This window comes from Panthera uncia, chromosome F1 (genome assembly GCF_023721935.1).
Source record: "Panthera uncia isolate 11264 chromosome F1, Puncia_PCG_1.0, whole genome shotgun sequence".
NCBI lineage: Eukaryota > Metazoa > Chordata > Mammalia > Carnivora > Felidae > Panthera > Panthera uncia.
Window position 1 is genome coordinate 6,384,473 of NC_064813.1, and position 26,430 is coordinate 6,410,902.

Here is a 26,430-nt window from a genome sequence, read left to right on the forward strand (position 1 = left end):
TCTCTCACTATGAGTGAATTCAGGTTTCTATGTAAAATTCTGAGCAAGTGAAAGAAGGATCCAAAAGAAAAGGCGGTACTCGCCATGAAGAGACAAACTTTCAAGTGGAACAGTTCTTTTCAGTCCATCTTCTTTTTTTTTTTTTTTAATTTTTTTTAACGTTTATTTATTTTTGAAACAGAGAGAGACAGAGCATGAACGGGGGAGGGTCAGAGAGAGAGGGAGACACAGAATCTGAAACAGGCTCCAGGCTCTGAGCCGTCAGCACAGAGCCTGACGCGGGGCTTGAACTCACAAACCGCGAGATCATGACCTGAGCCGAAGTCGGATGCTGAACCAACTGAGCCACCCAGGCGCCCCTCAGTCCATCTTCTTAAGGTGTCCTCAGAAGCATTTACTTCTCTCTTTTTCCCCTAGCTGCCACTCTAAGAAAACAGGAGCACTCTCCTGCACTTCAGTGGGAACTTTCAACCACAGCTTGATTCATGATTTCCAAAGCCAGGCTGATGCTATCAGGTGCATGACTTATTACCATGGAGAGAGGCAGAGCAGAGATGGAATGATCATCAGAACTTCGGTTGTAAGTAGAGAGATGTGATACAAAGAACAATTTCCCATTCCTCGTGAGGAAGGCTGTAGGCAGGCAAGAAATAAGGACACTGCTGCTCTCTTGTCTTTTCCCTAAAAACTAAATGTGACTACAACTGATCCACCTAACTACAGATGTTAACACCAAAAAAGGGTTAGATTACTTTGACAGTCTGTTAACAAGAATAATGGGAGAATCTAGACATGTTGCAACTTACTAACAGTCAGTTACATCTAGAATCTGCAGAGTTATATCTATAACCTCTGCCTGGGGCGTCTCTTACACCGGACTCCAATGAGGGCCCAGGAAACATTCCAGGGATACATGAAATCTCTAAGAGAATTTAAAAAAGTATTTTTTTTGTTTTCATTCAGATGATTAACAAAAAAATCAAAATACAGAAATTGAACATGATCATATTCTAGGTCACCTAGGTACAGAACTGCTACACATTTCATTCCTGGACTGCACTTTGTTAGAGCACCAAGTGGAAGCTATTAGGATCATAATTCTCCAACAGGAATACACCCTTGTCATCCTGGGGATCGAGAGTTCACACGGGAACTCCAGCTGAGGATATTTCATTCCACGGGTTTCAGGAAAGCTGGCTACTCCTCTAAAATACTTCCTTGGACAGTGTGCTCTTGCCTGAAATGTATCCAATAGAATTTCATTCTTAATTCAGAGTAGGGCTTTAATCCTTATAGCAAATTAAAGTCTGTCTTGTAATCAAATTCAACTGTTTAAAAGGCTAGACATTTTATTGTCCTATTATTAATCATAATGAAAAAATATGATCTAAAATTGGTGACAGTAAAACTTCATTTTTATCAGATCAGCTGAATAACTGGAATATTTGAAATGACACTTGAAACTCCATGCGATTTATATTGATTTTATTAATACTTAGTTCATAATTAAGAGAGGCAGAGAAATATCTCCTGTGTTTCTGGAAACGGAGGAATTTTGAGTTAGAGAAAACCTTAGCTATCACTTCCCCAAGCTTCTCACTTCACTGGGAAAGAAGGTGAGGCTCTGAGAGGTTTGCTCAGGAAGTTAGCCGAAAAGCCAAATCAAGAGGTCAAGTCTTTGGACTAACAGTCCGAAGGTCGAGTAGGACCCCGTCATTTGAAGATATCTTCCATCATTTGAAGATACCTTCTACAAATCATTAAAGGAACTGTGAATTCTTTATTTTTTTAAAAAAACTAATCCTACTTGATTCTAACATTATTTATAAAATGACATTTTATTGTATGCTATCCGAAATTTGAAAATCTTGAAATTATTTTATTACGTAGAAAGCACTACAAAGGAAATGAAAAACCAATGCAAATATTCCCCAAATATAACATGACTTCTGTGCCTGACTGCAGGGCGTGCAGTATGTTATATAATAGGGAACTGCACTGGGATTCTTTTTTTTTTTTTTTTTTTAACGTTTATTTATTTTTGAGACAGAGAGAGACAGAGCATGAATGGGGGAGGGTCAGAGAGAGAGGGAGACACAGAATCGGAAATGGGCTCCAGGCTCTGAGCTGTCAGCACAGAGCCCGACGCGGGGCTCGAACTCACGGACCGTGAGATCATGACCTGAGCCGAAGTCGGACGCTTAACCGACTGAGCCACCCAGGCGCCCCTGCACTGGGATTCTGAACCTTACAGAAAGAAGCCTATTTTCTATGGCACTGGAGATGTTGGGGTCAGTTATGCAAGCATGCTATGGAATCAAAAGACACATATGTTCCTTGAATGCATCTTCCTTTTCCACAGCCCACCCCACCGTTCCCATTCCTTTGCTCAAGCTGCCACACTGGATCTTCCAACCAAAATGCCTTCCTCTCTCATCTCTAATGGGCAACGTTCTTTAAGGATGCCATCTCTCCCTCTTCTAAATCCCCATCCCCCTGTGTAGTTTGCTAATTATAGTTACTAGGACCTCTCTGACATATAGTTATTTGCATACCTGCCTTACATCTTCCCTTCTCTAAGAACCAAAAAACAGAAGTGCGCTCCAGCCCGGCACAGTGCATGCAATATATGGTTGCTGAATTAAAGCAACAAGTGAAGTTTAGGGCAAAAAATTCTAAATTTGTAACAGTGACTGTTCTATTCCAAATCTGACTTTTTTTTATGTTTGTTTATTTTTGAGAGAGAGAGACAGAGACAGAGTATTAGCGGGGGAAGGGGAAAGAGACAGAGAGAGGGAGAGAGGGAGAGAAACAGAATCTGAAACAGGCTCCATGGTCTGAGCTGTCAGCAGAGAGCCCGATGCGGCGCTTGAACTCACCGACCGGAAGATCATGACCTGAGCTGAAGCTGGACAGTTAACAGACTGAGCCACCCAGGCGCCCCCAAACCTGACTTCTTATTCTTTCCTTTAAAAGTACAGGTACATGGCCATATTGAAGTGATCACTACGAAGAATAGGAAGTAACACATAAAAATGCTGGAGATATAGTTAAGTGAAATAAGCAAAAACCAGAATTCTACCAAGTAGCATGTTTGCGATTTGCAAATACCATATATGCATATGGACAAAAGTAAAAGGTAAAACAGAAAAATGAAAACAATTTGCTCTACCGGGTGATGGAATTATTGGCTTCTGTGAATGTGCTTATGTTTATATAATATTGTTTTAAAAGTTGTACATCTGTAGTAATGAGTAATATTTACACTGGGTATCAGTACTAATATTTCTGGACTGTAAAAAAAGGAAAAGCACACATAGCTGCCCTATGTCTAACGCTTCCCAGCTTGCTGGCCAGTGTGGCCACACAAAACGCTGCTGGCCATCTGGTAGCTACCCCTATTGCGGACTTGGTACCCAAGACGATGGTCTCCAAGAGTGGCAGGTTGGTCTGTGGGTCCAACCTTTAAAGTCAAAAGAAGCATGCAGAAAGTTTTTTAAGGACCAAAATACGTATATCCAGTGAAACTGAAAATACAGCAAAAATTCCTTGAGTTCACTTTACAGTTTTATATTCCTATCCAAAGACATTTATTTCTAAATGTTTACCCCACAAGGCATATGCTTTCTAAACTGGCTTGTTTTCTATCCTCTTTGTACCCTTATCTCTGAACAGCCCTAAGTTGCTATCTTCAGATATATTGTTTCTGCTTACACATTTGATCTTTAAAAAATACATCATTATGGTGAATAGCATTACCATGTCTCTTGGAGAATCAAAGGACTCTTTTTTGAGCGTATAAATTTCCACTGGGTTTTCATGAATGGGGTAAACACGTACTGCCCAAAACATTAACAGAGTTACCAAATGATGAATGTCCCAATAATCTACAACTTGGTATTACTCACTGGATTGATTTGGAAACTGTTCTGTGCAAAAAAAAAAAAAAAAAACAAAACAAAACAAAAAAAAACTTACTTTTTAACTGCTAATTTTGTAATTTTACCGACACAATTACGGTTCAAAATGAAGAAATTAACTTTGCATGGTGTTTTAGAAAAAACAGAAGTTCAATAATCTTTTATTAAATGAATTTTATTTTTATTTACATGATCCCATTTGTCCCATTCAAGCAGCGCGCGGCACAAGAACAAAAGAGGCTGATTTATTAGACATACGCCGGGCTGAAGAATTTTCTCACAATTCTTGGTTAGGCTGTGATAAGAACACAAATTTATCTGAACAATGCTTTAGGGCGTACTTAGGGAAGATGCTAGAAAAAAAAGCTTTATTGCATCACACACATGGAACCAGATTCTGCCTCGCATGGGCTGTAGCCAGCATGAAGTTCACACTACATTAATTTGCACTTGTCGATATGCTGCTTTGCAAGGTTTTTGTAGGCATGTTCAAATGTGTACCCCATCTCCTCAACTAGAATATACACTCCCTCAGGGCAGGACCTGGGTCTTCCAGCTATCACCCCCTCGGTGCCTCCTGCACCGGCCTGGGTAGGCCAAGCCCTCGCACGCGGCTGCTGCCTGAGTGAGGAGCAGGGAGAGGGACGCGCTAAGCCTCCAGCGCTGGAAGAGGGTGTGAAGAACACTGGAGAGCAGCTCTGTCATCACCAGGGCCGAGTGATTACATGTGCTAACGGCATGCCCAAGTGGCCCCTCTCCCAGTCAGCTTTCAGAGGCAGAAGTGAGACTGCAGGTGGTAGTTGGAAAGTCTCTCCAGTCTAGCTCTCCAGAAGCTATCCATTATCTCAGTATACTCCCCCAAAGCCTTCCGACGAGATCACATGGCATTACAGACACAAAGCAGAGAACAGAGCTGAGGAGGATTTCGCTTTAATCTGTAGGTGCTAAATTACAAGCAGAAAAGACAAATACCACTACTAGCCACTTGAACAGATCGGAGTGAAATATTCTGAGGATGCTCCCACAATCCAGTAGAAGACAGTGGACCTCGGAGGTCCATTTGCTGGGTTTTCAGCATATTGTTCTTATTGTTTGAAACTGGCAGTTTCAGGGAAGAAAGTTCCATTGCCTGTTGCTGCAATCTACTGCAATCATCTTACTCTCAGAAAGTTCTTATTTCAGGCTATTGTGATTTCCAGTTGCTGTGATTAAATAGCTTTCTTCTTATTCTTTCCATATTGAGGATCAAGGCGTTTAAACAGGTGTTAAGCTTCCTCCCTGAAAGAATCTGTCTAGCCCGTGAAGGTAGCGAAGATTTAGACTTCTCGAAATAAAAAGGTGTAATTCTTCAACTTTTCTTCATTGTCTTTATTTCTCTGCCCTTCAGTAGGACCTCCTTTTAGGACTTTGAAGCCTTCTTCTCATCTTTACCCAAAGCCATACAGAACAGATGCACGTCTTGCAACAATTTAAATAAGTCAACTGTACTTCAGAAATAATTCCTCCATTGAAACAGTCCACGTATGACGTCAGTACTAAAGTGCTGAATCATACTGCTGTAGATAGGAGTTCAAATTCTTGTTTGGCCCAATTTTTCTAGCCAAAATTTTCTGATCTATTTCTTTTTTATATGTGCCCTACCCTAAAATATTTGTTTTCATTACCCGACTCAAGTAATTTTGAACTTCAATGCCTCCTGCTCAGTTGTAGCTACAACTCCAAAGTTATAACTTATGCAATACTGGTGGGGAAAAAAAAAAAAGTCTTATCTGAAAAAAACTGTACCAACCTAAAAGAAATTGTGCTGCAAAGCAACTTTTATATTTATACTCTCACCTAAGCCATTATTACACCACGTGCCACCACTAAGATGATGACGCCATAAGCAGTCACACACTCATTTGGCAAGGCCATGAGATGACGAAGAGGCCATGGAAGAGGCCACGTGCTGCACTGAGAAATACTCTAAAACCATTAAGTTATCATCGAAGATTGAGGAGTCTTTGAACCCAAGCTCCACCGTTTAGTAAGGCAATGAGAACCCAAAGACATACAGTTCTATTTCTATACCCAGGGCCGGGGCTGGCCGACTTGGTCCATAAGGGCTCAGAGCGTAAATGTTTCAGTCTCCGTGGGCTCGAGTGTCTCCGCCACAACTCAACTCTGTGTAGCAGGAAAGCAGCCGTCGACAATAGAGAACGAATGGATGTGGCCGTGTTCTAACACAACTATTTGTCAAAACAGACAGTCGGTCGATTCGGCCCATGAGCCGTCGGTTACGGGTACGGGGCCCGCGGGCGTGTTACACACTCCTCCACGTCTGCGTGTGTCAGTGGGAGTGCACGTACGTGCGGCAGCACACCACACCTCTGCCTGCCTCTTCCCACTGCCTTGGCACCATCACGGGCGTGTGATGGGTGCAGGCAGATGGGGCCCCGTGTTGAGAAGCCTGCCGTTTAGCGCTCTGTGGTCGACCTCTCAAACTTCTTCATGACTATATATTGGCACTTGTGTTTTGTCAGGAAAGTCTGAGGAGGCAGTGGCGCTGCTGCTCGGGTCCGCGGTCTTGTCCCTTCCCTGCCTCACAGCAGCCCCGAGACGGTCCTCAGACACCTGTTCCCCTGCAGTTCCCTCGTCTGGCCCGAGCTGTGTTGTGATCCTGCCCTGTGTCTCGGGTGGAATCAGGTCATGGGAGTGGTGTGGGGGTGGGGTTGTGTACTGCTGTCATGCTCTGCCTCTGACAGGAGCCCAGATGTGAACCTGGGGAAGATGGGGTTGAGGGTGTGTGCCCCTGACATCACAGGGCAGGACACAGAGGTGGCTACATCCCTGCCTCTGACAACACCCCGTGGCCTCAATATACAGCCTCTGCTTACCCTGATCCAGCTACCACGTAGGTCTCCCCACTGCTCACCCCACCCCCCACCCCGGGGAGCCCTGTGCTGGAGATCATCCGAAGTTAAACAGCAAATAGAAAACACCATAACTGGGCGAGAGAGAGAGAGAGAGAGAGAGAGAGAGAGAGAGAGAAAGGGACAAAGGGACAGGGGGAGAGAGAAAGGCCATAAAAAAGGAAAATTTTTATATTTTAATACCTTTAAAACATCACTTTTCCCCTGCATTTGAAATTACTGCATTTTCTGTTTATATTATGCCCTGATCAAACCTTTTAGCTCTGAAGAATCACCTTCGGAGATTCATCTACCAGAATGGAAGGTGACAAAGAAACTTTCACTTCTTCATCGGCCATAACCTTTGTAATGGGCTTCCAGTCACACTCCCGAATCTTAAATGTAAGACTGAATTAATTACAAAACTTGTCTTTCAGACTCTACAGGGCTCACTTCAGGATATGACTATTGGGGTTGCGACATGGTAGCCATTTTCCTTCAGACAGTTGGCTCTAGGATTAATTCATAATCTTTAGAATGATGCTGACGCACCTTATAAATTCAGAGCACAATCAAAATATATGTGTGAAATTTAATGAGACAACAACAGATAAAGAAAGTTGAAATTTTGCTGAGATATCCCTTTATCTCCTGTGAAAGAAGATCAAACCATAACATTCTGACACACAAAAATGCTCCTGTCTGTCTGGTTCTAAAAAAACAGCCATAAAACAGACATTGTTAAGATGGTCAGAGGAGTGTGAATATGGGCTTGGCATTATCAGATATTAAAGAATTATTGTTGGTATTGTCATGTGTGATGACGACCTGGTGGTTATGAAAAAAAATATCCTTCATAGATGCACACTGAGGGGTTCATGAGTGAAATAACATCATGTCTGAGATCTGCCTCAAATACTTCAGCAAAAGGAGCAATGGGGGAAGAAGACAGAATTCGGGAGAGAAGAGGAAGAAACAGATGACAAAGGCGACAAAAAAGACGAAGGAGGAAGAGAGGAAAAAAACCCACGAGATCGATGGAAAAGAATTGGCAAAATGGTGAGCCTAGGTGATGGAGATGTGGGAGTTCATATTAACATTCTCTTTGTATGTTTTTAAATTCCAGTAATGGAGTGTGTGTGTGTGTGTGTGTACCTGTTGCTTACAAAAAATTTGTAATAAAAATCAGGGTACAGATTTTTCATTCTCCTCCAAACCAAATGTCTTTTTTTTTTTTTTTTTTTTTTTTTTTTTAGTTCAAGAAGCGTCCTCTCGGGCTGGCAGGGCCGCTCTATGCTGATGTGATACAAAGGAGTTGATGGGAAGGATAATCCGCCCATGGGTTCCTGACACAATATAAAGAAGAAAAGGAGAAAGTGGGAGGAAGAGATCGCTATTGTTAGTCCCCTAACCCTTCCTTCTAATTATGCCAGAGTCAAGGCTCGGGTCACAAAGAAAATGATTTTGGTGCTCAACCATTTGCCCTATTTTGTAGACATCAAAAAAGCTCTTGTTCTTACCACATTCCAATCTCACAGTTTCCCACCTACTTTAAAAATGTATCAAGAGTCCAGATTAACAAAAATATGAATAAAATGACTATATTACAAGGAACACTTTGTTTGTGAAGCTAGAGATGGCCTTCTTGTCATGCTCAATTGCGTGATGTGTAACACTCTAAAAGTTAAATACACTTTATATTATTATAAGTATTTCAGATAAATGCTCGACATGCCCAGCTTTTAAAAGTTGAATGTAAATTTCTCTCTTGAGTGCAGATGGTGGGCCAGCAAAGGAGCTCTTTGGTCTTGCGGACAGAAGGTCAGGTCATGGCTGAAAGACCAAAGAACAATTGCTGCTTTGCTCGTCCAGATCATCCTCGGAATGAGACACCACTCCTTTCTTTTCAGAAACTGTCTGTTTGATACAAAATAGTTACAAAGAGTACCTATAAGATTTCCTCACATTCTGTCCAAGAGAAAATGGTAACGAGCACATCACATCACAAGCATCTTGTAACCGTTCCAAGGTTTTATTCCTAACCCTCTGACCTCCTGAGAAGGCACATCTTTATCTAAAAACACTGGAAATCATTATGAAAACTGCTAATGTTTCACTATGTAGCAGGAAATGGTTTACAAATGGAAACGGCTCCTTTTAAAATCCTGCAACCTTAGCCTCCACATCATTGCTGGTTAATTGCCAAGAGCTATAAGCTCTGAAAGACAAATACTACAAACGCTTCTACACGTTATTCATTTACAAGTGATATGCTAATCTTATTATTCCTATAGTGTTTTTTCTCTCTGGAACATTATCCTGTAATTTTAAATAACTCAGACACTCTTCCTATTTGTTTTTCCAGTTAGTCCAAGATGTTATATTGGGCAGATGCTATAAAATACTATTACAAAAGTATATAATAATGCTAGTGAGCAAACCAAGATGATACCCTTAAAAAAAAAAAAGTCAAAATACATCAGGAAAGGAAAGGAAAGGAAAGGAAAGGAAAGGAAAGGAAAGGAAAGTTCCGTTTGGTGTGGTAGTCTTAGTCCTTCAGTCGAGGACAGAGAGGATTTTCAATTCTACTATCAGGCACGCCCCCAACTGGATGCCATGAAATAGTTTCATTATCCCTACATGTTAGTAATGAAAATTCTGAAAATTAAAGTCTGAATATAGCGGCACAAAAGCAGAATCTGATTTTGGTTGTTCAGATGTTAACTTAATGCCAGAGATTTCAGCTATGCCTTGAAAAACTTTTTGTACTAAATTTCATTATCACTTTCATTTTTAATACTTTTCCCAACTGTCTCTGTGTCATCTGCATAGAAAGTTGACAGGGTTGAAAGGGAAAATATGCTGGAAAGTATAATACAATGCTTTGAACTAGAAATATGTTTTGAAAAAATTTACCAAGAGCTACCTACTTTTAAATTGTGGTGTTTTTTTTAAAAAAAATATTGACACTGAGAACTCATTTTAATGGAATAGATTTATCAATCTGCTTTTGCTGAATATAAAGAATGAGAGCCTCCAATGTTCTGTACTGTAACATAAAAATAGAAAATCCAAAGTGAGTCTATTAGAATTGCCTCTCTAAAAACTTTACCCATGTCAACAATTAAAATTGGGAGTATCTACACGATCTCAACAAAGATATAACATAAAACATCTGTTCAGCTGAGACTGAAGTAAGCAGCATTTTCCCCTAACATTTCTAATTTCCCTGTATTTAGGCAAACGTATTCATGGTTATCTTAGTTAAAACTGGTTTCACTCTGCCAACAATCAATTTGATTGACATATTTACATATCAACTCATCTCATCTTACAAATTTTAAACTTTTTCACTTAAAATTGGATTCAAGTTGGCATCTTTCAAGAACTTTATGTACGTATATTTTAGGTTCAAACTGTGCATTAGAACATTTTTTTTTTTTTTTTACTTTTGTAAGTAATAGATACACATATCCAAATGTATTATTTATGACCTGTCAGATTGGGATTTTATATGCATGCGGCTGTATTCTCACCATTTCATGTGAAAGGTGATAATTTTAGGCAACTAGAAATGAAATTCTTTTAATAGTATAAACTGGATTGTTCCATTAGTTAGAAGCAATATAATAGAAATAAATAACTTACGTCTTTAATTAGGTCTTTAATTGCTGCAGTTACCCTTGTCATCTCTTACCTGATCTTTCATTTCAAGATCCCTTTTAGTTTTTGCTCTGTACTCTCTGTGCTCCTTCTCTGCCTCATCCTTCTCCATTTTGGTTTTATTCAACTGATAGCGCATTTCCCCACACACCTGTTAGATTGTAAAAACTACATCAATAGCTGCTGGAATCTACCAGGCAATGCCTGCAATTAGATCTTTTGGTGCCCCCTAGAGGTCATATAAATAAAATACAATAGAACTCTTCTAAGAATGGCATTTTCTGTTTAGAATATTCAATGTAATCTGTTAAGATGCGAAGGCAGTATCAGGTACTACTGAGTTTAACAACTTCAGATTACAGATAAAGAAATGTATTGAGAAATTTAAGTAATGTGCCCAAGATTTTTTTGTGGGAAAAATCGTTTCAACTGCACGCTATTATCCAAAATGCATTATCACCTCAATCTTAACTAGGTGAAATCATTAACTAAAATATTAAGCTATATCAATACTCATTCAAATTAGTACAGTTAAACAGACATTCTATAAAATAAAGGTTTCCCTTAAAGATTTGATCAATTAGGCTTTTATTTAAGAAATTTATAAAGGAATTTTTCTCTCTGCTAATAGGCTATATGATCGATATTTAGGTGTGCAGTGGTCCTTAGTATTCACTACAATCTCTCAGATAATGTCAATCTTATGCACAGTGCTATGCACTTAAATTAAGAAACACTGTCTCGTAAGAGTCGTAGACTGGAACCATGCACACTCTGCATTTATAACTGTAGCATTCAACATAAACGGAAAACATACATTTAAGTGAAATGATTTTAACATGTCATTAAATAATGGACACACACAGCATCCTAAAAGTGTTGTGTATCATCCCTTACACAATTTTTTTGTATAAATTTTTTTTTATACTAGGGCTCTACACACAGGTAAATATATTTGGTAAATGCAATTCAGCAGATAAATCTAAAGAAATTCTGAGCCTTTGAGATAACTGAGAACCTGAAGAGATTAACACACACGTCTGTTAATTCAGTCTCTGATTTACAAATACAAGTTTTTAAAAATTATGTATCATCCAATGGTTATAGGTGCTTGAAACCTTTCAATTTTGGTATTTATCCAAAAATACAATCAGAACTTTAGAAATTAGTTTTATCATTACTGAGGTATTAGAATCTTATAAAACCTCCATCTATCTCCTATGCTCAAACAAACAAACAAAAAAACACTTTTAAAAATAAACCAATCTGACAGAGGAAAAAGTCAGTAAGTTTCTCCCCAGTGGCCCTCAAAATACTAGGAAAAGAATACAATTACTGAAAATTCTACTTGAAGTTCAAATTCAAATGCCTTGAATGTGTCAGAGGTGATCCCTCCCATTTCAAAAACACTAGTAATTTATAAAAAGTTATTAATTTTAAAGCTAAATAAAGTTTAAAATAAAGAATGACAGAAAAAAATTAGAGGGGCCCTAATTCCCTTTCTTTCTTGGTTCTTCACTATTCCAACCTATTCGATGTATATACATGAAAGAAATGAAAAAAAAACAAATTGATGCCAGGAAATAATAATTACACAGCCATGGTGTTTCAAACCTAATACCAACATATAATTATTGTGTAATAATAAATGCCTAGGCATTAAGTTTTATTTAAAATTATTTTATCCCTTAATTTTATTTTTTTAAAGTTCCCTTGCCTTACTGCTTCCACGTTAGCATCTGCTAAGTTTATCCATGACACTTGAATTTCATCTAAAATAAACTAACGAATTAAACTGAAGTAGAATGATTTCATCTCAGGGTTGGAGCCACCTCAAGGCACCCTTCTGATGCTGGAGTGTTTTTTTGGACAGTTCTAAAGATAGAAGAGGCATCTCGACTGTACATGTTTCAACAGAAAGTTCTCTCCCTACAATGGACTGAACACTCACCACAGCTTTCTCCCTAAATCTGGATTAACCACTGTCACCCCTCTATCCCAACTCCCTTACATTTACCCTTAGCCTCCACACAAACACGCTGATGATATTGGCAAATATGATAGCTTTAAACCTCTATATTGGCTAACTTGAATTTTAGAAAGCAAATGGAGAATTAAAGAAATTCAAGGGAAAAAAAGAAAAAAATGGGCTTTGTTTCTTCTATATATTAAAGGCAATTGCAATTACTAAATTATAAAGCAACATTGGCATTACAAATGTGTCAACATTTAGGAAAATATGTTGATAGCTAAAATGCGATATGAAAAGGGTATACATTGCAAACAAAATTATCCGTGTACATTCTGGTAAAAAATATATCCATTTAATTTATTACATCATGCGTGCTCACACGTAGTTTCTTAGTTTTAAGGCAACTGCTTACTGATATCTACATGGACTTCTCGTGTTTCATAAATATGTACCTTACAGTGGGCCAGTTGAGACTATTAAACATTTTAGTTCTTCGTTCACAAGTTTGTGATGCCCGAAGTGCAGACACTGTGATGTTTTGAAGTATAAATTTAAGGGCCAATAAAATAAGACACTTAGTGTGAGAACCTTGATATTAAGGACCAGGTATGAAAAGGAATGGGAAGTAGAAAATTTTTTATTTTAAGCACACTCTTGGTGTTGTATATATATATGTCTTTTACTATTTTTGTGGGGAGCAAACCAATGCTATCTCTGGCAAACATTTTTCCTAACTGTCTAATTTAGAAATGCTGGGATTATCACACATTCAATGACTAAAGTAGTGAAACTTGCTTAATGACAAGTCTGTCTCAGCCACTTTGAGTTCTTCAAGGACATTATTTGTGTCTAATTCATCTTTGTATTTTCAGCACTCATCAAAGGGCCTGCCAGTAATAAGTAAATGTTTGCTTAATGACCATTAGGTGGACCTTTTCTGTCTTAAATAACAAAACCTTTCTATTCCATGCTTCTTTCTGAGTTTTGTGCATTAGAAAAAATTATAAACTAGAATCTCACTTTGTACCTTTGTGACATCCATTTCCTTGGAAGCAAGCTGGTTTTGAATTTCCTCTAGTTGATTAATAGCTGAAATCTTCTCTCTTGTAACCTTTTCAACCTGGACCTCCAGTTGGGCAATATTTTGAGACAGGGACAATATCTATAGGAGGAAATGAAAGTCCTAAATGATAATGGCATTTGACAAAATAAATATTGAGAACACTGATGACCCAGCCATAAGAAAGAATGAGATCTTGCCACGTGCAACGTGAATCGACCTAGAGACGGTAAGTCAGAGAAAGACAAATACCGTATGATCTCACTCACTTGTAGAACTTAAGAAACAAAAGAAAGGGAGAAAAGAGACAAAAAAACCACAGACTCCTTAATACAGAGAACAAACAGGTGGTTACCAGAGAGGAGGTAGATGGGGGGGGAGGGGTGATGGGTGAAACAGGTGAAGGGGATTAAGAGTGCACTTATCTTGATGAGCACAGAGCAATGTATAGAACTGCTGAATCATTGTATGGTGCACCTCAGACTAATAAGACACTATGTAAAAAAAAAAATCTTGAATTAATAGTCTTCACGTGGCCACTGGGTTCACTCTTAGATCATTTCTCTGTGGATCGGGTATGTCCATTTTTCCACCTCCTCCACTCACCCGTCCCCCATGACTCAAATATGTACTTCCTTCCCATTTATTCCTGGGTCTCTACCCTCATTTGGGGAAATACATAACAAGATGATAAAATCAAAGTTTGGGTTGAGACTTCAAGGTGAAAAGTTGTGGAAGAGGCTGATACAAATAAATTTCAGGGGCGATGTCAAGCAATCAGAGAAGTCTTGAACTCTTCTCTCACATGGAAGGATAAAAGGACTGGTCGGGAGAGCTGGAGAGGCAGATCTCTTTAAAGAGAGCAACGGAGATTCAATGGATCCTACTCTCCTTCCCCCCAACACCAACAGAGGAGGCTCTATGCACTTCACTTTGCTACACAAAACCACCAGCGCTCCTGTTATTTCCCCTCTCAGCCATTATCCCCTCTCCTCCAGGAAGTTTCTTTGACCCCTTGTTCCCAGCACAGAATAGGAGCCCTTGATGCACTCAGGGTTGCTATTCAGCTATTGTGTCCTGGGGGGGCCATGTCTGCTGTTTGCAGCTGACATCCACTCTCACGGATTTGCTGCTCATGCAGTCATGTGGTTTCATATCTCGACTCTCACTCTGGTGTATGGCTCCCACAACAGCTTCTATATATCTCCATCACACCGCAAGGTCTGCACGCTTCCAATGATGTACTTATCTCACTCTGTTTAGTTGTCTGTTTCCACGTTAGACTGCAAGTTGCTCAAGGGCGTATTCCTCACCAAATGTTTGCAGAATGGATCACTGGAATGAACAGCTCTTCTGAGGAGCACTCCACTCTACGGATCTCAGGTTCTTAGTTTTTCTTCTCAGGGTGAGAAATGCTTTCTAGGTCTTAGATTTAACCCATTTTACAGTTTTTTTTTTGTTTGCGGTTACATTTTACTCTGCTCCAGTAAGTCAAAATTTCCTAGACTCTTAATTTCTTATTTGTATTAGCAGCTTTGACGTGAAGAAGAAATGCTACCTTCCTCGAGAGTGAAACACGCAGAGATATCTATCAGTTTTTAATCTGGTAAACAAGAACTCATAACAAAATTGAAATAACATTTTAAATCTACCGTTGCACACTGACATGGGTGTGAACTCAGTTTTCACAACTGAAATCAATAACTCGGATTTTGTGACACAGATCAAGATTGCCTTTGAATTACATAACGAACTAAAGTTGACACATATGAAATAATCAGCCCTGGTAGCTACTTTCTAATTAAATGGTAGATACATTCATTAACTTTTCTGGCGATTGTGGGGAATTGTGTATTTGACTTATGGTTTGTTTACATGTCCTTCTTATGGTTGAAAGATTGGCTAAAAGTCCAATTTGCACATAAAGCTACTTTTACTAATACCCAGCTACAAATGATTCTAATTCACATTATAATCTGAACTTGAAATTGAAATTCAAAAGAAGTTAAATGCAGCAAATAACAAGATTAATTTATATCCTTAATTTGAAAATTCAGGTTCATGAGTATCCATATTATGAATGTAATTCTAGCTTCTCTGGAACCATACCACAGCAGCAAACTTTAATTACCAGCTACTAAAAATCATATTTGTGTGAAGATGTATCTTATGGTAAACATATTAACATTGGTGGTTTTTGCAGTAAATATGCAGACATTTACCTGCTAACTGTAAATTGAGTCAGTTTCTATAATAAGCGTGTAACAAATCACATTCCTTCCATCTGACTCCCTCCCTCTGCCACCCATCACTTCTTCCCTCTGCCCACTACCTGTCTGCTCCCTCCTGTCACCCACTTCCTGAGGCCTCCGCTCCTGTTGTCACACCTCCTTTTTCCCCACGCCCACCATCTGGAAGTCAACATTACACCGCAGGAGCGTCTCCATCCACATCTGTTGCGGAGACACAAGTAACACGGACAGCTGCAACACTGCTGGATGTCCGGGGCGTTGACATCAGGCAAGTCCTTTAAACTTTGACAGGGGCAAGCAAGAGACAAGGACACCCAGGCTGGGACAGCTTGATGGAAATCTCTATACAAAGGTGGTCCCTAGTGTACTGAACACGGTAGAAAGTGGTACTCACTATACAACGGGTGCAAGAGTTAAGAATTCTAGTGATGGACTATTATCAAGGGAACCAACTGAAAAAAATGGGTAGACCATAGGGGGCGCTCAATAAATATGATCAATGGCCCACTGAACTAACAAACCCAGGGGCTCAGTGCAGCCAAGGACCATAACAGAAGACAGCAAACAAACTCACAGCAAGTCCTGCTCATGGGGGAATGATTCGAAATCTGTCTAGGTAGAAGACATCTGCTCTCCGAGAGCTTCCCACACACACGAAATTTAATGAGAATGAGTAAGAAGAAAGAAAAGAAAAAAAGAACAAAAAGAGAGAAGGAAAGCCTAAAAGTCTTACAAGCGTTCCTTACTGCTAGGAAATGGGGGGTGGCGAGAGGGGGCTCTTTAACACAAACTACAGAGCTCTCCCAGCGTTAGGATGAACTGTTCTGTCTCCCTCCTGGATACACTTCCTGTGCTAGGCAGTGGGATACACGTTCTCTCTTTTAATCCCCTTGGAGAAGGAATTATATGGGATTAATTTTTCAGTTGAAAAAAAAACCAGGAGACTCTGAAAATTCAGAAATTTGCCTACGTGCATTCAAGCTAATGAATAAAAAGGAGAGCCGGGCTTTATATTCAAATCTGCCTGCTTTGCTAATACGCAGGTGCAAGAACTCCATCCACTCAGCCTACTCCTCCTTCTGTGCAGTAAGAATGATACTAGCCTCAAGCTGAAAGCCATTAAATGTCCGCTCTAAGCGAGGTACATCAGGTACTTCCGAGACATTCTTATTTAAGCCCATCAGTTCCTTGAGTAGATCAACTCCAGTATTTACTCCTCTGAAACCTGGCGAGGTTAAAAGAATTGTTCAAGGTCACACAAAGGTCAGACTGGATTCAACTCTGAATCCTTTGACTCCAAAGCCACTTTCTGCCATTTCCTGGTGACAGCACTTGCCAGAATGTGAGAAGCACTTTCAGCTCTTCATTCAGACACTTTACTTAGGGCAGGACCTCGAGATGAAATGCCAGCCAAGGCTCACTGAGGGCAAGACACATGACTGGGTCTCAGCCATACATTGTACTTTTGTTGCCACTTTTGCTCCTGGAATAATTATTAGTGTTAAGAAAGAGGCTGTTATACAAGAGCACCTGGAATGCTGCCTGGCACTCTCAGCCTTCCTTTGTCCTTCCTTATCAGGAATTCTCACCACCATATTTTTTTCAAGTGGAACCGCTCAGCAGGGCTAAAGGTTTCCACTGAACAGCCCCCAAATTAAGAGTCTCCCAGGCATGAATAATAGCTGGTCTTTGCTATTGGTCCTGTTCTTTGTCACACGCACAACACTCACTTCACAAAGTCCCCTCCCTCCACGCCTTATCCTTGTTGGTTCCAGCCAGCATCCCTTCCCTCATGCTCTGTATTTCCGAATCCTACGTACAGGTCCATATGCCACCTTCCTCCCCAGATCTTCCATGAGCTCAGGCAGACACAGACCGTTCTGATCCTCTGAATTCACAACCTCTTAGTCACATGTTTCCAATGGCACAGGGCCTCTCTTCTTCCCCTGTGTTACATTCATTCATTCAACAAATACACATGGAGCACATTTTATGTGAGTGGGATGTGCCAAGCAATGACGATGTTAAGCGACCACACATTCAGGGGACTCGTGGTAAATTGGGGGAGACAAACAATTCAACAAGAATTTGCAATTAACTGAGTCACAGGAGACCATAGGAGAGACTCCGAATTCATCTCTGAAAGTAGGTGGTCTCAAGAAGAACTCTGAAGGATCAGTTAGGAAGGACACAGAGCAGAAGATTCCTCTAAGCAAGGGGCAAAGCACATGGAAACTCCTGAAAGAAAAATAGTAGAGCAGGATGGTGGTGATGCAAGGAAAAAGGTGAAGGGAGTTGAGACTGGGAAACCAAAGACAGCCAGAGAAATGCAGAATCTGTGTGCAATGCTTAAGGATCCAAAATCTTATCCAAGGAGAGGCAGGGAGACAGGAAAGGATGTCAAAGCAAGAGACTGACATATTGCCTGGTTTGTTTTAGAAAGACCATCCTGGCTGTGGCTTAGGGGTGACACGGGAAGCAAGGAGAGTGCTCGGGGCTGTAGAAGTCATCCAGGGGTGACAATATGCATGGCAGGGAGACAGGGCAATGGGAAACTCCTAGGTGTCTGAATCTCTAGAATTTGGTGACTTCGTGATGAGTAGGGTAACGGAGAGGATGGAGACAAAAATGCCAGCGAGATTGCAGAGTTGGGCAATCTCCCGTAGGAGAGGGAGCGTGGCAAGAGAAGCTGGTTTAGGAGATCACTAGAGAGCTGAGGATCTAGGAATCGATGTCACATACATGAAACCGGGAGCCACTCTAATGCCAAAGACATCAGAATATAATGCTCTCTGCTAAACTCTAGAACTTTCCATCAAGTTGCTTTCTGGATGCGTTTCCTTCATTGTCTCAAAGGCACTTTAAACTCTGAGCAAACTGAAAGGCACACATTATCATCCTCCCAAATCAAGAAATCCAGAGAAATCAAGGAAAGAGAACCTTCCATTTATTTATTTTCTAAAAGTAAGCTTCATGCCCAGCACAGAGCCCAACTTGGGGCTTGAACTCACCACTCTGAGATCAAGACCTGAGCTGAGATCAGCAGTCAGAGGCTTAACCAACTGGGCCACCCAGGTGCCCTGGAAAGAGAATCTTTTAAAGAGAATAAGAACTGGGGCACCTGGGTGGCTCAGTCGGTTGGGCGTCCAACTTCAGCTCAGGTCATGATGTCACAGTTCGTGAGTTCGAGCCCTGCATCAGGCTCTGTGCTGATGGCTCGGAGCCTGGAGCCTGCTTCAGTTTCTGTGTCTCCCTCTCTCTCTGCCCTTCCCCTTCTTGTGGTCTCTCTCTCTCTCTAAAAAATAAACAAACACTGAAAAAAATTTTTTAAATAAAAAAAATAAAGAGAATAAGAACAAATATTCCCTAAAATTAGCACAAGGAGGACATAGCAATGGTAATTCCACTGGCTGTGGGCACAGAAGCTGAAATGCAGGGGCTGAAGAGGTAATCAGAGGAGAGAGCACAAAGACAGCATGTACAGACAGACCTCTCAAGAAACTGGACCATAAAGGGCAAGGGTAAGGAGGCACATGGAATTACTGAGGTGGTTTCCAACCTGGGATGCACACTGGAGTCACCTGGATCCAGTCTCCTGAATCCTACCCACGGTTATTTTCACATATTGGTTTGGGACAATGAGATTTTGGAACTTCTGTGGCTCCAAGATTGAGAACCATTGGATTAGAAGAAAGATTGTTTCTTTCAATGGGTGAGAGAAACTCGAGGGGACTTTCCTGAGAAGGAGGAAGCTCCCTGAGGTAGAGGGAGAGAAAGGGACCGAGAGCAAGGGGAAAGAATGAGCGCAAGGCCTCTCCCATTCTGACAACGTTGTGTTGGGATGCTGGTGAAATCGTACTTTAAGGCACAGGTGAGGGGAAGATAAATATTGAAGTGGTTACCACTCACTGGCTTCAGTTTTCTTTGTTAGGTAAGTAAGACTCTGCTGAGAATGAGGGGAGTGTGATATAGTAGAGAATTTGAGGAGAATAAAAGTGATTTACAAGAGTCTTTGGGGGTGCCTAGGTGGCTCAGTCGGTTGAGCGTCCGACTTCGGCTCAGGTCATGATCTCGCGATCTGTGAGTTCGAGCCCCGTGTCGGGCTCTGTGCTGACACCTCGGAACCCGCAGCCTGCTTCAGATTCTGTGCCTCCCTCTCTCTCTCTCTCTGCCCCTGCCCCCCCCTCAAAAATAAATAAACAAAAAAAAAAAAATAGTCTTTGAAAATGGGCCCAAGATACCATCATTTCCACTGGGACTATGATAATTACCTCCCACCTGATCTCCAGGCATTTATTCCAAGTCTTCTTCCAATTTACTGACAGATGGAAGTTCTCAAATAGAAATGGCAGCATGACGCTGCCCAATTTCAAGGTGTTCAATGGTTTTCCACTTGGTTTGGGATAAAACTTAAAATCTTTCACATGGATTTTAAGGTCATTCCTGCTTTGGTCCCTGCATACTGCTCCAAACTCATCTCCCACTACTGTCCCCACGTCCTATGCCCCAGTCACCTGGGCCTTCTCTAAATTCCTAAAAAGTATATGCTTGCTAGCTTCAGAGTCTGGGGGGGTGCTGTTTCCCTGGGTCTGAAACTCTTCCCCTCAACTCTTCACCTGACTACTACTCATCGCTGTCGAGTCTCATTTTGAAAATCTCTTTCTTAGGAAAGTCTTCCATGGCTGCCTAGACTAGGTCAGATTTTCTCACGGTACCCTATACTGTACTTTTTTGCCTTTATCACAGTGGTAATTAAAAACTCATTTATGGAAGTGTGTGTTTAGTGTCTTCCTCTTCCCTCCTCTGTAAGCAGCACTGCACTGGTCCTGGGACACCCACACCCCCAAGCCCTCCAGTTACTATCTGTTGCCCCATGCTGAGTGAATGGGAGAGAAGAGTGCATGGCAGGACTGCTGGAAAGCAGCAAGAGCACCGTGGACACTCAGGCCATGATACACCTTGGTGCCATCCGCAAGGCTCAGATCACCAATTCTGGCCAGAGAAGGTAAAGTTTGATTGACACATAGTGGGCTTTCCACAGGCACACTTTTGCTTTTTTAAAGGATAAGACAAGGGAGTTTACAGTAAATGCCTCAGGCACCCGTAAGACTTCAAATTCACTGGACAGAGTTGGTGATTTTTCTCTTTACGCATCCTCAGGATTACGTTGCCTTGCACATAGCAGATACTCAGGAGAGACACGTGCTGAATAAGGTCATTATCACACACTAGAATGTTATAGCACAGCATTCAGGGTACAAGCTGCGAGTTGCCGTAAACACAACAACAACATGTAACTGCTGTTTTGGTCATTTCATGGACCACATCTTGCTCAATTTTACTGTTAGAGCAACTTGAAAGCTAGGTTTCACTTATCTCTGTATTCCAGTTCCTTTTTTTTTTTTTTTAAGTTTATTTATGTATTTTGAGAGAGAGAGTGAGTGAACAGGAGAGGGACAGAAAAGAGGGAGAGAGAGGATACCAGGCAGGCTCCGCGTTGTCAGTGCAGAGCCGGACGTGGGGCTCGACCTCACAAACCATGAGATCATGACCTGTGCCAAAATCAGGAGTCAGACCCTTAACCAGGTTCCCCTCTCTCTTCCAGTTTCTTACTGTTTCCCAAACACTGCCCATTTCAGGCCAGCTGTTCTTTTGGCCCTTCACTTCTCCCTTCTATTCATCCATCCGGTTATGTTCATTATTCATCGGGTACCTGCTTTGTACCGTGTACATAATCACTTTTCCTTGGCCACTTGGTTTCTTACATGTGTTTTATCTTCTGCAAGTCTAATTTGAGAGTGGGGGATAAGGTGGGGGAGTCACTGCTCCTTGACTTCACCCAGGTTGAAATAAAATCTGGATATATCCACAGAGCACCTCCTTTCCTCTGAGAAACAGGAGACAGGGACTCAAACAGAATGGAGGGATCAAAGCAAATTTTACAATTTCACAGCATGGAATCCAATTGACTGTTTTATTTGGAGAGGTCCGAGAATATACTTTTCTCGAGAAATACATTGGAAAAATGGAAAATGTTTCTGAACTCTAAATTATAAGCAATTGGCTACTTACAAGATTTTTAAAATTTAGAGTTCACTCAAAAATTGTAGCCTATAGCACCATCAGTGACATCACCACAAACATTTCTGCTGCAGGGCAGGGAACAAACTGAATCCACAGGTACCTTTGATCCCAGGTCCTCCTTTTCTTTTGTTAGGTCCTTTTTCATCATCTCTTTCTCAAAGGCCCTTTTTTCTTGCTGCGATGCGAGTTCTTTTTCAAGTCGCTCTTTCTGCCTCTCCAGTTCGTTCTTCAACTGTTCACATTGGATTAAAGCCTGCCAAAGTAAGATGGAGGGAAATGGGGTCTTAGAGTTTGGAAAATGTGAGGGGAAAATGAGATAATTAAGCCTTGATTTTACTTAAAATCATCACAACTCGCTGTAAAGCCCATTAGAACAATTTTATACTCGTTTGTCAATACCAATTACACATCTAAAATACTATTCAAATGGTACATTTATTCACGTATTTCAATTTTCATAATTAACGCTGTATTAACTAAGCAACTAAAAGAATTCAGATTAATGGACCCCGATGAAGGCCACAGATGAGTCCAAATTTGGAAAAGGGCATCAGAAAACTCAAGCATTCTCATATTATATTTCAATTATATATCATGTTTATACTGAATGAAATATGTGAGTCTCCAGTTTAACTGATTTTTCATTTGCTCCTGGTTAAACAGATCAAAACTGAAAATGAGATGAGTCGGTTATTACATACAGGCATCTATTCTTAACATTATCAAATAATCGAGGTTCCTGAAACTTGATTAACTAAAGTAAAAATTAGGTAATAATAAAAAGTTTAGACAAGGAAAGACTCAAAAGAGCATTTACTACCTAGTTTTATGAACTAAGAAGTACCATCTTTCACCGCTGGTATTTTACGAGTCCATAATTGTTCTTAGTCTCAATTTCCCACTCTGGATTTCTAGAAGTAAAAACTTTCTAACTTCCTTTTGACTACATTCACAGTGTCTTTATGTGTAACACCCAATAATAAACTAGCTTCAAAATCCCAATTTTAAAAAACCCCTATACAGCTAAGGTGCTTGACAGGAAATCTGAGTCATTCTATGGTGTCTTATTCCAGTGGCTCTTATCTAATATCCAATATCCACCTCATTCAACAGCTACATTCCCCTAAATTGGGAAGCCAAGAAACCCAAGTCTCATATGACCTACAAACTGTGTAAGTATGTATCAAGTTACAAGTGGGATAGGGTCACATTTGTTGTCTCAGTAAGCACCACAGGCTTTATGCGTAGCTCTGCTTCCCTCTGGAGAAAGCTACAATAAATATAAACAATAAATAATCTAGGGTATGACAGGTGAATTTTCTTCTCTTCATCTGGAAAGCATTAAATCCTAATTTCCTTCAAACTCTTCTGGAAAGTTGCTGTACTCCTAGTTATAAAATATGAGGGTAAAACTTAATTGTCTCAGATTAACTGACAAGCATATACAGTAACTGAAAAATGATTCTCCCAGGGACTTGGTCCCAAGTCCAATTCTAGTTGAGGATGCCTGTAAAATAAAATTTTACATTAGATTTTAAAAGAAGTGAAAAAGCATAGTTTTTCTATAATTTAAGCCCTTAGAGCTTGATAGATTATGAATTTGAGATTTCTGTGCTTCAGAACACAATTGCTGTTGTGAAAAAGATTTTCTATGAACCTAATAAAAATGTTCATAACTTTTGCAGATAGAATACAACTGGCATGAAAGAATAAAATGACTGTTGTATATAAAGCTTTTTCATTGAACAACAACTCAGGAGTCAACATTATTAAGCACAGGAACAGCAGAACACGACTGCTGAAGGTCTAAACATCAGGTTAACATGAACAGCAACCAAAGAATCACTTCCAAGAAGTTCAGTCCATTCGGGAACAAGGAACAGTAAATGATCCTGACAGGATAAGAGGCCTAAGCCAAGGTAAGACGTTATAAACACAAAGTCCAAAGCAAGAAGTTGTAAATCACTTAAAAGCAATGCTGAAGCCTCGGTTTCTGTGGATGGCCTTCTCCTGGTTAGGACTGGCCACCACGGAGAGGTGATGATGAGGAAGTGTGAAGGCATACTTTTATTTGTCTTGATTTTCATATCTATGCCTGGTCACAATGAAGAAATTAAGGATCAGTAACACTTGTACTTAGAAAAGTGATTTAATCTTTCTAGAGGTATCTCTCTTACCACGGACCTCACACACTAGATAGATCACAGAGAACTAAACAAGTATTTATACACTCTTTCCATTAAAGCTTCCCTGTTTTGTTCCAGGGCTCCCTCTCCTAGTTTCCGGAATCCCTCCCTGATTCTGCTTGTCTAACCATCTGGTAAAGGCATAATAACTGAATTCTCACAAGTGAGGTCAGTAAATGGTCAGTGACAACTAACTGAGAGATGTCCAGAGGGGACCAGGATGATTTGGGACCTGTAGCTGCTATTGCTCCCAAGAGGGTGGATTCTTCAAGTCCCTGAGCACGGCCCCTTTTCAGTGGAAATGGCTGTGGCTCTTGAGGAGCTGAATTATACTATTCCCCCACCCGGTAGACTCAATCCTCAAGGAACCTTTTCTCTTCTGGGACATTTATTTCATTTGTGGTTATTCTGTGCTGGCCACATTAACACCCTTTTTAAGACATAATTTATTGGACTTGATATGCCCAGTTCTAGTTTTATTAAACCAACAAGTTTTTTGGGGTCAAAAAATTTTCCAAATGGGGTCTTAATGGGGTCAAAACATTTTCCAAAACAAATTTATATCTCGTCAACTAAATTTTTCAAAATAGGAAATCTATTTTAGGACACATGAAAGTCCTTCCCAAGTGTTAGAGTTGGGTTCCTAGAAACCTTCATGATCAAAAAATTCATGATTCAAGAATTCAAGATCTTATGAGAAATAATAGAATTCATACTTAAAAAATTAAATTTAAAATTCACGTGAAAACTTGTGACAATGTTTTCATTTTGATGAACTACAACCCACAAAATAAAAATGATTGTCAACATGTTTTAAGCATTTAACTCATGAATAATGAAAAGTATTGATTTTCAATTTATAAACTTGCTACTAGAAACTTATCAGTCTCTATCTCCCATTTTCAAGATGTTTATGATTTTTGTTTTGTGGAAGATAATCTACGTATCAAGAAGCATATGTTCTCTGCCTGTGCTTGTGATCAAATGGCCGATTGCTTTCTGATCTTTTTACTTTAGGTTTATAATTTTCACCTTTCTGACTCTACTATAGTGTAAGAAAAATAATAATTTGGAAAGGAAAAAAGTTGGGGGACATTGATTCAACCTCCTGGGATTTTTGTTGTTTTTTTTTAATCTTCCCTTGGAGGGTTATCTCCTTATAGAGATGGTCATGATAACTTCATGCCAAAGGCAACAATTTCTCTTCAAATAGAAGCAAGCAGGTCTGAGGCCTGGTTAACCTCTTCATCTTGAAGCTTTACCAAGGCATCACTACAAAACTTCTGCTTTTCCACCCTCATTTTTTGAGGTTATTTTTTTTCCTCTATTTTAAAATTATCCCTGGTTGTAAAGACTTGCAATTTCAAAGAAAACCAAAAATATTTATTAGTCACTTACTATGTGCCAAATACTTTGCTAAATAGCTTAGATGGGTCAATTTATTTAACACTCTTGCTAAATTTTAAATAGTTCTTTTTTTAAATGTTTATTTATTTTGAGACAAAGAGACAGAGTATGAGCAGGGGAGGGGCACAGAGAAAGGAAGACAGAGAATCTGAAGCAGGCTCCAGGCTCTGAGCTGTCAGCACAGAGCTCAACGCGGGGCTCGAACCCATGAACCGCAAGACGATGACCTGAGCAGAAGTTGGAGGCTTCAATGACTGGGCCTCCCCAGGTGCCCCGAATTTTAAATAGCTGTTATCACTCAGCTGAAGAAACTGAGCAGCTTTGAGACATTAAGTAACTTGCCCAAGATCACAGACTTAAAAAGTGGTAGGGGCGCCTGGGTGGCTCAGTTGGTTAAGCAGCTGACTTCGGCTCAGGTCATGATCTCACGGTCTGTGAGTTCGAGCCCTGCATCGGGCTCTGTGCTGACAGCTCAGAGCCCAGAGCCCGTTTCAGATTCTGTGTCTCCCTCTCTCTCTGACCCTCCCCTGTTCATGCTCTGTCTCTCTCTGTCTCAAAAATAAATAAACGTTAAAAAAAAAAAAAAAAAGTGGTAGAGGGGCGCCTAGGGTGGCTCAGTCGGTTGAGCATCCGACTTTGGCTCAGGTCACGATCTCAGGGTCCGTGAGTTCAAGCCCCGCATCGGGCTCTGGGCTGATGGCTCAGAGCCTGGAGCCTGCTTCCAGTTCTGTGTCTCCCTCTCTCTCTGCCCCTGCCCTGTTCATGCTCTGTCTCTCTCTGTCTCAAAAATAAATAAAAAACTTTAAAAAAAAATTTTTTTTTTTTAAAAGTGGTAGAATAGATGGGGCGCCTGGGTGGGGCTCAGTCGGTTGAGCGTCTGACTTCAGCTCAGGTCACGATCTCGCGGTCCGTGAGTTCGAGCCCCGCGTCGGGCTCTGGGCTGATGGCTCAGAGCCTGGAGCCTGCTTCCGATTCTGTGTCTCCCTCTCTCTCTG

At 40.5% G+C, this 26,430-nt stretch overlaps 1 protein-coding gene across 4 annotated transcripts in view; it reads right to left on the reverse strand.

Moving 5' to 3' along the window:
• SDCCAG8 (SHH signaling and ciliogenesis regulator SDCCAG8) overlaps positions 1-26,430 on the reverse strand; it is a 253,018-nt gene that overhangs the window by 154,426 nt on the left and 72,162 nt on the right. For all 4 annotated transcript variants that reach the window (XM_049633839.1, XM_049633837.1, XM_049633838.1 and 1 more), the window contains exons 10-12: positions 21,943-22,095; positions 13,474-13,608; positions 10,509-10,625 (exon numbers count right to left, since the gene is read on the reverse strand). In XM_049633839.1, coding sequence (XP_049489796.1) covers positions 10,509-10,625; positions 13,474-13,608; positions 21,943-22,095 — 405 coding nt within the window. The remainder of the gene's footprint in view (positions 1-10,508; positions 10,626-13,473; positions 13,609-21,942; positions 22,096-26,430) is intronic.